Source organism: Lactuca virosa, chromosome 3, assembly GCF_052849685.1.
Source record: "Lactuca virosa cultivar CGN04683 chromosome 3, Lactuca_virosa_CGN04683_v6, whole genome shotgun sequence".
Taxonomy (NCBI): Eukaryota; Viridiplantae; Streptophyta; class Magnoliopsida; order Asterales; family Asteraceae; genus Lactuca; species Lactuca virosa.
This window is the reverse complement of record NC_136428.1, coordinates 62,111,467-62,124,747: the sequence shown is the minus strand read 5'-3', so window position 1 is coordinate 62,124,747 and position 13,281 is coordinate 62,111,467. Positions and strand designations below refer to the sequence as shown.

Genomic DNA, 13,281 nt, shown 5'->3' with positions numbered 1-13,281 from the left:
ATTCACACATCATCACATCATCATTTTACATTTTATATAATTCTATCAAAAAAAAATTACTATGCATTGAACTCTATAAAGTTCAATAAAGCATATTTTAAATAAATAAAAGATTTTTTTCCATTAAAAAGTTCAATGACAATTAATTTTCATATCCAGTAATTAGGCATGCCACTTAATTTAACTCTCTCATTAAATTTGGATGTTTAACCGAATTCTCAACACCATCATATTAAATTAACCATTTAATTTAAAATAAACTAGAAAATGTATAAAATAAAGAAAGGAAGACCGACAACTAAAACTTCATCTCTATTTTGAGAGAAATGAATAGTGTTCCTCCATATTTGGTGGAATACTATTCATCTTTCCCAAAATTGAGATAGAAATAAGGTAAGCTTGGAGCTGAATAGAGGAAAAAATAAAGTTTGAAGGATGGGTTGAAAATGCTCTAACAAGATATGATTTATATATAAAAAGAAAGAGTTCAACCGGTTGAACTCTCATAGAAATAATAATGGGTCTAGGAATTGGATTATGTGGATGAAAAATCCAATGGAACCTTTATATATTTTTTTGTTCGTTGCTAGCATTTAGCAAGTCTTTTTTCAATAAAATCATGTCGCTCAAAAAAAAGATAAGGATAAAAAAAGATAAGGATATGATTTATTGTCTCAATATGAGAATTATAAGGGTCATAGAAGAAAAGAATCAATGTCACTCCCCTTTAATGGATGTTTTTAATGGATGTTAACTTAGGACATGAACAATGTTTTTATTTTGGACTGAACTCTATAAAGTTCAATAAAACATATTTTAAATAAATAAAAGAATCTTTTTCCATTAAAAAGTTCAATGACCATTAAATTTCATATCCAGTAAATATCAATTTGACATGCCACTTAATTTAACTCTCTCATTAAACTTGGATGTTTAACCGAATTCTCAACACCAACATATTAATCTCGATAGGAAATCACTTACCAACAAAATGTCATCATCAATAAGTAATGTAATCGAAGCCAAAACTCTCCCGAGGAGCCAAAACTCTCACCCATCTGTCATATATCACCAAGTTTTGCAAAATCTCATGGAGGAGGCGGCGTTGTTCTTCGATAATGGATTACGCGGGGGCGATTGAGGACATTGTGGTTTGTGGTGGCCCCTTCTTTGGCGACTTACAGTGACGACTTGCTTCCCTACCCATTTGGTTTGGTGGTTTGGGTTTATACTCGGCAGTAGAGGCTACCTCATATGCTTTTGTTGCCTCAAGGGCCCAATCTTCGGTATTGCAAGACCACATCTTACGGGATAGCGACATTTATGGTATGGATTCTGATTATGCTTGTGCCTTAGATTCTCTTCGTAACAAGCTTCCGGACATTGACCTTAGCAGTTTTATTACTAAGGACACCGCCCCCCCCCCCCTAAATCCCAGAATACACTGGCGAGTGCCCTTTTTAGTAAAATTATCCAAGATATGGAAGTGAATTTCAATATGACGGCTCGACAGAAAGCAGTTTTCCAGTGTTTACGTGCGCCACATGCTCAAGATTTTCTTCTAGCTATCTCTATAGATGAGCTTGGCCAACATATGTCTCCGGTGGAGTATCGTACCATCCTCAGATATTGTCACACCCCGAAACCGTGATGGCGGAAACGTTCCGGGGTGGAGGACGTCATGCGTAGTATCACAACATTTGTATAGCAAGCATACTAAACACAACCAAACATTGAATACAAATATGAAAAGTGTTTACATCATTTTGAAACTTGTTTTAAATACATCAAAAGTATGTGTAATATAGAAAACATGGCTCTTATTGCTCCAACTTCACCACATTCCTGGAAGTACCTGTCTACTAATTCCCTGAGAATACAAGCAGTTTGAAGAAAAATATCAGCATAAAGCGGGTGAGTTCATAAGCATTTAGTTTTAGAGAAAAATGTTCTTTGATTCTTTTGAAAAGTGTTTCTCAAGAAAATCCTATATTTTCTTATGAAAGGTAGTATTGAAAAAGTATCTATTAGTAGAAGATAAACCATCAGTTTTAGAAAACATGCTGTCCGCCCTAGAGGTAGAGATGCCAGTTTAGAAATCCCTGAATACTATCAGTATATATAAAAGTAGTTTTATTACTCAAAATAAAACTAATGAAGGGTAGAGTCCGTAAACAAAATTTGTTTATACTTATTTGCGAGTCGTATAACTATACTTGATATGACCGAGAGACCTTTATAACGTTCTTCAGGCGTTAAGTTAAATGACATTTGTTCACCCCAGGCGTGCCCGTCTAACTATAGCTAGCAGTTCAGGTGTGGGATTGTCAGTCCCGAATAGATCTATTCACAAATCTCACGCTCTCCCTCCAGGAGACTCTGGTTATACTAAAAGGATTTATCACTATACACCTAAGAGTACAATGTTGAAGTAGAGCCTCACAATTCTGTATAATCTAGTTTACTAGCGAGAAACAGTATAAAACAATAATTATCCTTGAATAATAGTACTTTATACTCCTGAGAAAATATATAACATAAACTAGATCTGCTATAGTTTATATATATTCATTTATGAAATCTGATTAACTAGAGACTGCCTAGAGGGTTATCCCAAACTATACCCATTATAGTTTATTAGAGTTGCTTTGTAAAAACCTTTCTGAAAGCTGTGAAGTTGGATTTTCAAAATAGAAGTTTCCCTTATGCTCAACATATTACAAAAAGAGATAAAATATCCGAATATGTTATTAAACGTGGAAATCGTTGAACTGCATTAATAAGTTTAAAACTTAGCAAAATACTTAGAGTTTGGCTTGTATTCCCCCCTGAAAACATTAAAACATGGAAAATGTAGGGGTATGAACTCACCTCGGGTGATTTGAATGAAGGATCAACACGACACGCTGGATGTTCAAGTGAAGCCTTGAACACGATTTAATCCTAAATTACATGCAATGACACATACAGGAGTCAAATGGAGGTATTTCACCACTAAAGGTGATGGAGAACCACTCTAGGAACTTGGGACTACTTGCACTAAGTGTTGGGGCCCTAAAGGATTGCATGAGGGGAGTATATGGCCACCTTTAAGGTGTGTGCGGCCATGGGTGTGCGACCCAAGGGGTGTGCGGCCGTACACCCATGATAGAAGGTGTTCTTGGGGGGTTTCAAGGTCCATACTTGCAATCCATGAAGTGTTCTTGGTCCAAACTTAGTTGTAGTACAAGTTTAGGGTCGTAGAGGTGGGTTTATGGTCCTAGAATGAGAGTATGGTCGCACACAAGAGTGTGTGGTCGCACACTTGGGTGTGCTGCCGCACACTTGGAGTGTGCTGCCGTACAAGTGTGTGTGCGGCCGTACACAGGTGTGTGCGGTCGTACACTCCTCAAAATGATGCCCAAAAGTCCATTCCAAGGTGTAGCAAGGCTAAGGGCACATCTACATCGAATATGGAAGTTAAACTCTCACTTTGGAGGGTGTTTTAATTGTGTGCGGCCACCCTAAGAGGGTGTGCGGCCGCACTCACTTCCAAATGCGAAGAACATGTCATTTTTGCACACATAGAGCTTGGATAGAGAGGTCTTTCATGAATTGTAAGCTAGAGGAAGAAGTACTCACGTTCTTGAAGCTTTGAGAGGTTCAAAGTTGGAGAAACTTGAGAGGAAATGATGTTGTGTGCTGCCAAGGTGCTAAAGGAATGAAAGCAAGGAGGCTACCCTTTATATAGGAGTAAGGGTGCTGCCCAAAAGTGAGTGTGCTGCCAAGGGAGTGGGTGTGCGGCCGCACACCCATGTGTACGGCCGTACACTCCTCCAAGAGGCGTGTATGGCCCGGTTTCCTCACTATATGGCATGATGACTCATTCCTAATCTCAACCTTGGTCAAGTTTAAGCTTAGAACACTTAAATGAACCCTTAAATAGCACCAGAAATCGACAAAACAAGTTGAATAATGATTGAATTGATTAATTGTACAAGATTGAAGTTTCCGGGTTGTCACAGATATCGACTCATGATTCCAATATTCCCAGCCGATGGGATATGTCCGGTGTGCCGCAAGGCATGTTTGGACTCTTTCGGCGAGCATGCAGTTCATTGCAAAGAACTCCCGGGGTTTAAATACAGGCACGATATGGTTAGGGATGTTTTGGTCGACATATGTAAGCGTGCCGGAGTTTCCGCCAAGAAAGAGGCTCCTGTGAATTTCCTGACTGACCCGACAGAAGGAAGGTCAACCCTTAGACCGGTCGACGTTTTGATTTTTGGATGGGTTGGAGGGAAACACGCATGTGTGGACCTTACTGGGGTATCCCCTCTCGTAAGTTTGAGGGTCGGGGGTTTCACGGTGGGACAAGCTGCATTAAAAGCTGCTACATGCAAGGTCACCAAACATGAGAAACCGTGTATGGAAAATCAACACGCGTTCATACCATTTGCATATGATACGTTTGGCTTCCTTGCGCCGAATGCGGTAGAGCTTCTTAGTAGACTACAACGGATCATGCATAGCAATGTTATATCCCTAGATCTATGGATATAGTCTTCAAAAGAATTGGTTTTACCATACAAAAGGGCTTAGCGGCGCAACTTGTTGTGCGTATGCCTTCTTATTCGTTGTATGATGATAACTAAAATATCTATTTCCAAATGGTTTTTTCCATTATCAGACTTATTGACTCGATCATAACAGCTTTAGAAGTATCCAAAGCAAAAATCTTAGAAAACGAACTTTAATATGCAAATAACAACATCAAATATCTTCCAAAAATTGGTCAAGTGATCATTACCAACCATTTTTTGAACATGACAACCCAACTCAATCCTCTAGCCGCAAGTTGATTAGAAGAACGGATGATGTTGCTCCACGGTCTAGTAAAGAAACCTTGCAAATTGCCACATCTACATTTAACAATTTGATCAAAAAAATTTTTTTATCAATAATAAAAATGACCATAAATTTTGCAACTTGAGATTCCAAAAGTTTTTGAAAATTTCTGTCCATCGCAAATTACCTTAAAAAACTATTTTTTTTTCCTTTTTTTTGTAGTGTAAAACATTTTCAAAATTTATGTATTAAAAAAATATGACAACTTTCAAAAGTATTTTTTTCGGAAAAAATTAAAAATAGTTTTGCAACTAAAAAAGTACTGCAAAACTTACCAAGTTTTCATAACAGATAGTTATTTTGTACTATTTCTTAAAAACGACGTAGCAACATAAAGTAACGAGTTGATATAAATTTAAGTATTTAACTAAAATTCTGGATTCAAGACGTATTGCATTTACAACTAATTATCATATATAGTCATTTAGAATATTATTAATCCCCACATCCCCATTGGAACAAAAAATTTAGAATATAGTTTTACTTTTTTCGTTCATCAGCTTCAACAAACTTGTTTGAATACTTGCCATCTCGAGCTTCATCAAAATATGCAGTTGCGTGTTTTCTTGAAAACTCAGTCCTTAATAATGGTCAAGACTCAAAAGCATTTAAATTTCAAACCAATATTGCCAACCATCACCTCATTACTCACCTTATTTATTATAGTCTCTCATCTACAAAACCCATATCTCAGATCCAACTCCAAATCACATACACAACAATGGAGATCGGTTTCTTGGAAACCCTAAAAACCCAACCTTTATGGGTAATTGTTCTTTTTCTCTTGGGTTCTTTATCTATATTACAGATTTCAGTTTCAATTCTCACATGGGTTTACGTTAACTTCTTAAGACCTCCAAAGAACATCAAGAAATATGGATCATGGGCACTTGTTACTGGCTCCACAGATGGCATTGGCAAAGCTTTTGCCTTTGAATTAGCTAAAAAAGGTCTTAACTTGATCTTGGTGGGTCGAAACCCTAAGAAACTAGAGGACGTTTCCTCTGAGATTCAATCCAAATTCTCAAAAACCCAGATCAGGAATGTAATTTTTGATCTTACCGGTGATTTATCGGAAGGTATCAAGAAGATTACTGAGGCAATCGAGGGGTTAGATGTTGGGGTTTTGATAAACAATGCTGGGATTTCATATCCTTACGCTAGGTTTTTCCATGAAGTCGATGATGAATTGTTGAATAATTTGATTAAGGTTAATGTTGAAGCAACTACTAAAGTGACACAAGCAGTATTACCGGCGATGTTGAAGAGAAAGAGAGGCGCAATCGTGAATATTGGCTCTGGTGCTGCTATCGTCATCCCATCAGATCCTCTTTATGCTGTTTACGCTGCAACAAAAGCGTAAGTTTTACATCTTTATTCTTTCTGTATTCAAATTTGATTACATTTGAAAAGGTCTCGTGTGTTTCGTTTGTTGTTTGTTTAGGTATATCGATCAATTTTCAAGGTGTTTGTATGTTGAATACAAGAACAGTGGGATCGACGTCCAGTGTCAGGTAACTTTTTTACTTGGAACTATCAAATGTATCAGAGTTTGATACAAAAAAATTGGTTGCAGGTTCCATTATACGTAGCAACGAAGATGGCGTCTATCAAAAGATCTTCGTTTTTTGTACCATCACCAACCGGATATGCCAAGGCGGGGCTACGGTGGTTGGGGCATGATCCACGCTGCACACCTTACTGGCCTCACTCCGTCATCTGGGCTTTGCTAAACTCGTTGCCGGAGTTTGCCGTGGATTCTTGGCGCCTAGGGTTCTGCCTCCAAATCAGAAAGAGGGGACAACTCAAAGATTCCCGGAAAAAAGAATAGTGATTAAAAAAGCATCACTTGTAGCCTAAATGGCATGTATGTTGTATCTTCTTGGAACGAAGATCTTGTAATAGTAACTTATTTGAATCATAATAAATCTAATCCGGTTGAGTATAAGAAATGGCAAAAAAGAAGATATATAAATATATGTTTTCGAAGAGAAGTTGATTAACAAGAAATGCGATTACAAGATTACTAGTTCAATGTACCCAATTTATATATATGATTGATCAATTTCTCATTTTGTTGATCTGGTTAAGAGCAGGCTGTAAAATGTTGTAGAGCACCCAAAGAATAGCAGGTGCGACAACAATCAAAAGAAGTTGCCCTCTATTGTCATTAGCAGCGGCTTCAGCGGCGGCGGCGGCCTCCGGCGTAGCAAACAGCCCAGACGATGCTGCTAAACCACCACCGATTCCAAGCCCAACCACCACTCCTTTGGTCCTCATCTTGTTGATCTGGTTAACCGCAGGTTGAAAGATGTTGTAAAGCACCCAGGCGATTGCTGGAACGAGAGGTAAGAGAAGAGCGATTCCACGGTTGTCTCCTTCTGCAATGTCGGCGATCTGTTGTACGGCAAAAGCAGGGTCGCATGAGTTCAAGGTGGAGAAGATTGCTCCGGCGATGGCGGTTCCGGTGAGGGAGATGGTGGCGGGTTTTGAGGAGGTTAGGGATTTGGGAAGGTTTTGGACGGAGATGAGAGAGATGGGTTTGTTGGGGGTTGGTTTAGAGGGCTTGGCGGAGGTCATGCACTTGGCGTTAAGCATGGCCATGGTGGTTGATAGTGTGGCTGCCATTGGAGGTGGTGATGTTGAAGATTGGAGCTTTTTGGAGTCACGGAATTGGAGTGATGGGCGAAAATGGGCATATAGGAAGTGAGAGCCAATGGGGATAGTGGATTCGAGATTGTGGTCTTATCCTGTGGAGGATTGTGGGGAGATTTAAGCCTCATATTTGAGTCCCCACTTTGCTTTTCTTATCACTTACCTTGGCTACCACCGGATTGTGCTTAAAATTAAACTAGTCAAAGTACATCTGTGTATATATCAAATATCTCTCATGTCTTTGCTCTTGCTTTTTGGTTTCCCTATTTTGATTATTGATCAAGGAAAAATAAAAGGAAAATTTTCTAATCTTGATAGATGGAATATATGATAATGCAAGATAGACTTTAGGATGAAGTATTGAAGTGAGCTGGGGAAATGTTACAAATCTATAGATAATTTGATTGACTATCTACCGTGTTAATGTTTTAATATGGAAGTAGGTATGATAATAATATACTTAAGAGAAAATGACAAAAATAGCCAATTATCCTAATCACTTTGCGGAAAATAGTCAAAAAAAATCGAAATTGCAAAAATGGCCTTCAAAATCGCAGATGAGAATGGTCCATCTACGATTTGACTTTTCCATCTGCGAATGTACAAGTACCTAAAGTACAGTTGTGCTTTAGGTACTTGTACATTCGCAGATGGAAAAGTCCATCTGCGATTTTCACTATACACCTGCGATTTTTCGCAGGAAATTCTATAAAAGGATTTTTTTTTCTCATTTTTCACTCTTCAATATAGAAAAACTCTCTCTCGGGGATTCCTTTTGACGATTTCTTGAAGAAAATGGACGATTACTTCAACAATCCCGAAAATATGGTTAGATTTTAACTCTTTTTATGTTTATTATTTTATTATTTATTGTATTAGTTAGTGTAAAAAAAAGAAATTATATTGTTTGTGATAGGGTAATTTTGTTGTATTTGATAGTTTTAATATTTGTTATTACTAAACTTGAAGTTGAAATGCTATTTTGTTAGTGGTTGTATAAATGTACAAGTAGAGACTGCGTAGAGTGTGCATCGGGTAGTTGTACATTTAGTCAAATGGTTAGGATATGCTTATTTTTTTAAGTTAGTAGTTAAATAAATTGTTAGAATAATGTTTACAATATGTTTGGTTAGTGGTTTACAATATGTTTGGTTAGAATATGTTATTTTATATAATTTGAAACTTAAAAATTGTTTGTATATTTCTCGTATAAATTGAAAATTTGTTAGTTTAGTTGTCGTTTTAGTTGAAAAATTGTTTGTTCTTGTTTATATGGTTAGAAAATGTTATTTGATATAATTAGAAAGATAAAAATCGTTTGTATATTTGTCGTATTACTTGGAAAATTGTTTATATAGTTACCGTTTAAGTTGAAAAATTGTTATAGTATGTTATTGTTTTTTAGCGTAAATATATTAATTATTTATTAAATATTTGTATTTGCATTGTTATTATGTTATTATTGCATTTAATAATAAAATATTTTAAAATGAAATAGTTGTTTAGTTTTCTAATATGTTATTGTGTTTTTTGCAGCATAATTCTAATTATTTCGATGTGAAAGCTATTGTAAACTTAAAGGGACCGGGGTGTAACATATGGGAAGTGTTTGAAGTGTTAGATGGTGTGAGACGTGAAATATTTAGAGATACAATATTTGGTTATTTGTTGGACGTCCCTCGTTTACAAGGGGACGGATTGTTGTTCCACAAAATGTTCCTTCATCAGATACGGCCGGACGCTGTTTTATCTCCAGATGGAATAAAACGGTCATATTTTAGAGTAGCCGATACGAAATTGGTATATGGGTCGGAAGAGTTTTGTTTGATAACCGGGTTGAAATTTGCGGAGTATCCAAAAAACATCGGGAAAAAAGTGTCAGAAAAAATAGTTAGTACTAAAAAAAGATGTTTATTGCGTGAGCGGCTATTTCCGAACCATACAAATAGTTCGGTGAAAATCGATGACCTGAAAAGTTTTATTTTAAATCAACCATTGTTAGAAGTTGACGATGCCGATGCAGTTAGAGTATGTTTGATTTACATTTTATGTGAAGGTTTTTTAGGAAAAGAAATAAATGATCGCGTGCCATAAGATTGGTTTTTTTTTGCTGAGAATTTGGATGTTTGGAACAGGTATTTTTTATTTACTTTGATACTTTTATATTATTAATGTTAAGTTATATTATAACTAATTTTTTTTGTTTTGTTAGTTTCGCTTGCGGTAGCTATTAATGGGATTTTACGTATGATGACCTTAAGGATACATGGAACAAGATAAATAAATATTTATCACTTCCTGAGCGTCGTCAAACTTTAAAATACACTGTCTCAGGATTTACGGCTCCAATTAGGGTATAAAAATTTACTTATATTTAAATGGTTTTATTGTTATGATAATTTTTTTAATTTTAACTTTTATTACTATAATTGTAAAAATTGTAGATATGGATATATGAGATGCTTCCGGCTGTTCGTGCGTGTGGATTTGTATTGAGAAAAAATAGAGACATGCCTCGGATGAAACGATGGAGTGGGACAAAAAAATTGAAATGGGTTGATGTGAACAAGATTTTTTCAAAGATACAGGTTTATAAATTTTTTTTAATTATTAATAAAATTCATTATTATACTTTTATATGCAATTTTAATATGTTCTATTTTTTAGGAGGGACAACCACCAAGAAATAAAATGTCACCGAGTGATGATGAGATGACATCTTTTTATTATATGTCATTTCAAGAGTATGTATATGGTGAACGGAAATCAGTTCCATCCCCAGTACGGGACCATTTTAGGAGACAAGACGAATCTTCGTCTAGTATGTCGTCTAGTGGTCGCTCTCATGGTAGAGGTGGGCGCAGCGGAAAACCCAACCTAGAGCGGTCTACATGAAATACTGATTATTTTTTACAACCTTCCAAACTTCCTCATATTCGAAGTCTCTGCCGTCACGCTCACAGATGTAAAAATCTGTAACAACTTCCAAGAACTCTTCTTCGTCTCGACAACGAAGTTTGGTACTTTTCGCATAATTACACGCTCGATTGAACCATGTCACTTCTTCCTTTACATCCATCCATTTCGTAACAACATCTGATTGTTCTCGTTGTTGTCCTTCTCCCATCTCATGGTTGAACAAAGCTGTTATGCGAGTCCATTCATCACCTACTAGGCAATGCGGGGGAGCAAGTAACGATACACCATCCTTAACACTGTAAGAACCAACACCTCGTTTGTCGTCCATGACCTTTCAGAATTGGAACCAGGTACTTCATTCGAAGAACTTGTTGCATTCGACGACATTTCTAAATATGGGAGTTCGTTTCGTTTAGGTGATTTGGGTGTTTGGTTTTTAGATCTTAAACATCTATTTATATAAATAAATACAGGACTATGAATTACAACTTTGACTACGAAATGGTTGCATTTGGACTACGATTTTCAGCTTTCTGCAGTGACTTATCATGTCAAACAGTCATTTATGTCTTGTCACTTAAGAGTTTGACTACGATTTGCAGCTTTCTGCAGTGACTTGTCATTATTGTCTAGTCATTTCAAAGTTGGACTATGAATTAGAACTCTGACTACGAAATGGTAGCATTTAGACTAGTATGTATAAATACCACTTATAGCACCAGTTTATTATAATGTCGACTTTATTATGAGTTCCTCACACAAATTCGAAGTTTGCTCATGCAACGAAGTAGATTGTTACTACTGTGATTCAGTCGACCCTTTTTTTACACCCTCTTCAGCCGGGCCATATATGTCAGATGAAAATTTTGAAGAATTGAAGAAGGCTGAAGAACAACAAGAAGAGGACAAAGAGTCATCCCGACTTCTCACTCAACGTGGTAATGATATTGCATCGGAATGCAAACAAGCTCAAGGATGGATAGACCTCAATAAAAACAAAATCAAAGAGCATGAAGATTGGATAAAAAATACTAAGAAGGCAATCAAAACGACTGAAAAATGGCTTGCTGAGAAGGACGAGCAGTTGATACACATTATGGTGCAAAAGGATCGTTTGGAAGACAAAATGAGAATTAGGGATGACTATATAACAATGGAGAAAGAGAAGTACCCATTGCAGTTCCCTGAGTTTAAAAATTAGTTACAAAATTGTTGTAATATTATCATGATACAGATTAGGTTGCAAAAGGATCGTTTGTTGTTTTTTTTAAATAACATGTTGTAATTGTTATAATCTGCAAACTAAATTTTATAATATAAAAGCTTCATTAATTGTTATAATCTACAAACTAAACTAAAATATGAAAGCATAGCAATGTCTTGTAAGATTTAATAAAAAAATTACAATACATAATAAGTTAACAACTATTCATTTCAAGGTTGTTTTATATCAAAATCAGCGTCATAGGTTTGTGAGCAACTCGCTGAACCACCAATATTAAATGTCATTTCTGCAGTAGAAATTGTGTGACGTGCTCCACTACCGGACGCCCTTCTAGTACAATTGTTTCTCGTGTGTCCTAGTTGACCACATGTAGAACACTCTTTTCTAATTGGACCCTTGCCTTGGGATGGAATGCGGTCTGTGTTTCTTGGTCTGCCTGGCTGACGTTTATCCATTATAGGTGGCTTAACAATCATCAAATCATCGGGGATATCCCATTCGGATGGCTTTGGCAAAGGATTTATTGATTCCTCATACGTTTTCCTCAATGTTTCGGTAAAGTAAGCATTTAATGCATACCTCGAGCAGTCTTGGTAATTGTTCACTGTTAAACATCTTATGACATGACCATAAGGTATCCCATCAAGTTCCCCATAGCCTACATGTACATGTCATATGTTGGAAATCAACAATCACATTTTGTGCCCCCTTTTTGACCTCGCATTTCGTATTTGAGATCATGCGAACATCCCACTTAGTAAAAGTTTTTTTGTTTTCTTTTACAATTTCATTGGCCCAAGGGGTAAGTATTGTTGTTGCTTCCGCTAAAAAAACAGGCAAAATGAAGAAGTTAAGATCAATAACATCAAAATTAATAAAACATTAATATTAAAAATTTACTTAATACCTGCAAAGTTACGTCTTTGAAACCACCATTGTTGCATTGTTGCACGGAAAAAATCGATCAACATAAGTATTGGCACCTTACGTGCGTGTCTAGATAATGCATTTATAGACTCCGCACTGTTGGACGACATAAGATTGTATCGGTTCCCTTTAAAATGTGCCCTTGACCAAGTTTCTGGATTTATACTTTTTAAGTACTCCCATACTGGTTCTTTTGTCTTTTTCATAACATCCATGGCAGCGTCAAAAGCATCAACTGTGTACGCCCTACAAGCCTCCCAAAAAATTCCTTTAACTGTGTTACTCTTCCCGAATCTAGATACTATGTTGAAATACAAATGGACATCACATATTCCATGATGAGCGTGAGGAAAAATGTTGGCAACGGATGTTGCTATAGATGGAGACCTATCAGATATAATTATAAGCTCCTGCATATTTCCTATGCAATCACGTAGTTTTTGAAAAAACCATGTCCAAGAATCGGTACACTCATTTTTGCGTATACCATATGCAACCGGTAATATTTGGTTTTGTCCGTCCTTAGTAACTGCAAGTAACATGGTACCTTTGAACTCGCCCTTTAGGTGGGCTCCATCTACTACTAGGGTCGGTTTACAAAATTTGACAAAAGCGCGTACCTACAATACATTGTATATCTATTCAAATGCACCAAAATAAAAATGAAA

The 13,281-nt window shown here is 36.5% G+C and overlaps 2 protein-coding genes across 2 annotated transcripts; one reads left to right on the top strand and one right to left on the bottom strand.

The window, feature by feature from the left end:
• The first annotated feature begins 5,491 nt into the window (after nt 1-5,491).
• KCR1 (beta-ketoacyl reductase 1) lies at nt 5,492-7,579 on the top strand. Its single transcript, XM_079084729.1, has 3 exons — nt 5,492-6,246; nt 6,332-6,401; nt 6,464-7,579. The coding sequence occupies exons 1-3, from the start codon at nt 5,609-5,611 to the stop codon at nt 6,716-6,718; spliced, it is 963 nt and encodes a 320-aa protein (XP_078940855.1). The 5' UTR covers nt 5,492-5,608; the 3' UTR covers nt 6,719-7,579.
• On the bottom strand, nt 6,840-7,685 carry PSBY (photosystem II BY). Its single transcript, XM_079084730.1, is given in 2 exon segments — nt 6,840-7,523; nt 7,526-7,685. Coding segments are annotated over 2 exon segments (720 nt in total). The 5' UTR covers nt 7,671-7,685; the 3' UTR covers nt 6,840-6,948.
• Between the last annotated feature and the right edge of the window lie 5,596 nt (nt 7,686-13,281).

Bases quoted from the DNA above. Each gene is read 5' to 3' on its own strand.
- KCR1 (XM_079084729.1), top strand. From the start codon at position 5,609: ATGGAGATCGGTTTCTTGGAAACCCTAAAAACCCAACCTTTATGGGTA. The intron at 6,247-6,331 runs GTAAGTTTTACA...TTGTTTGTTTAG, and splicing joins GTTTACGCTGCAACAAAAGC to GTATATCGATCAATTTTCAA. The intron at 6,402-6,463 runs GTAACTTTTTTA...AATTGGTTGCAG, and splicing joins GGATCGACGTCCAGTGTCAG to GTTCCATTATACGTAGCAAC.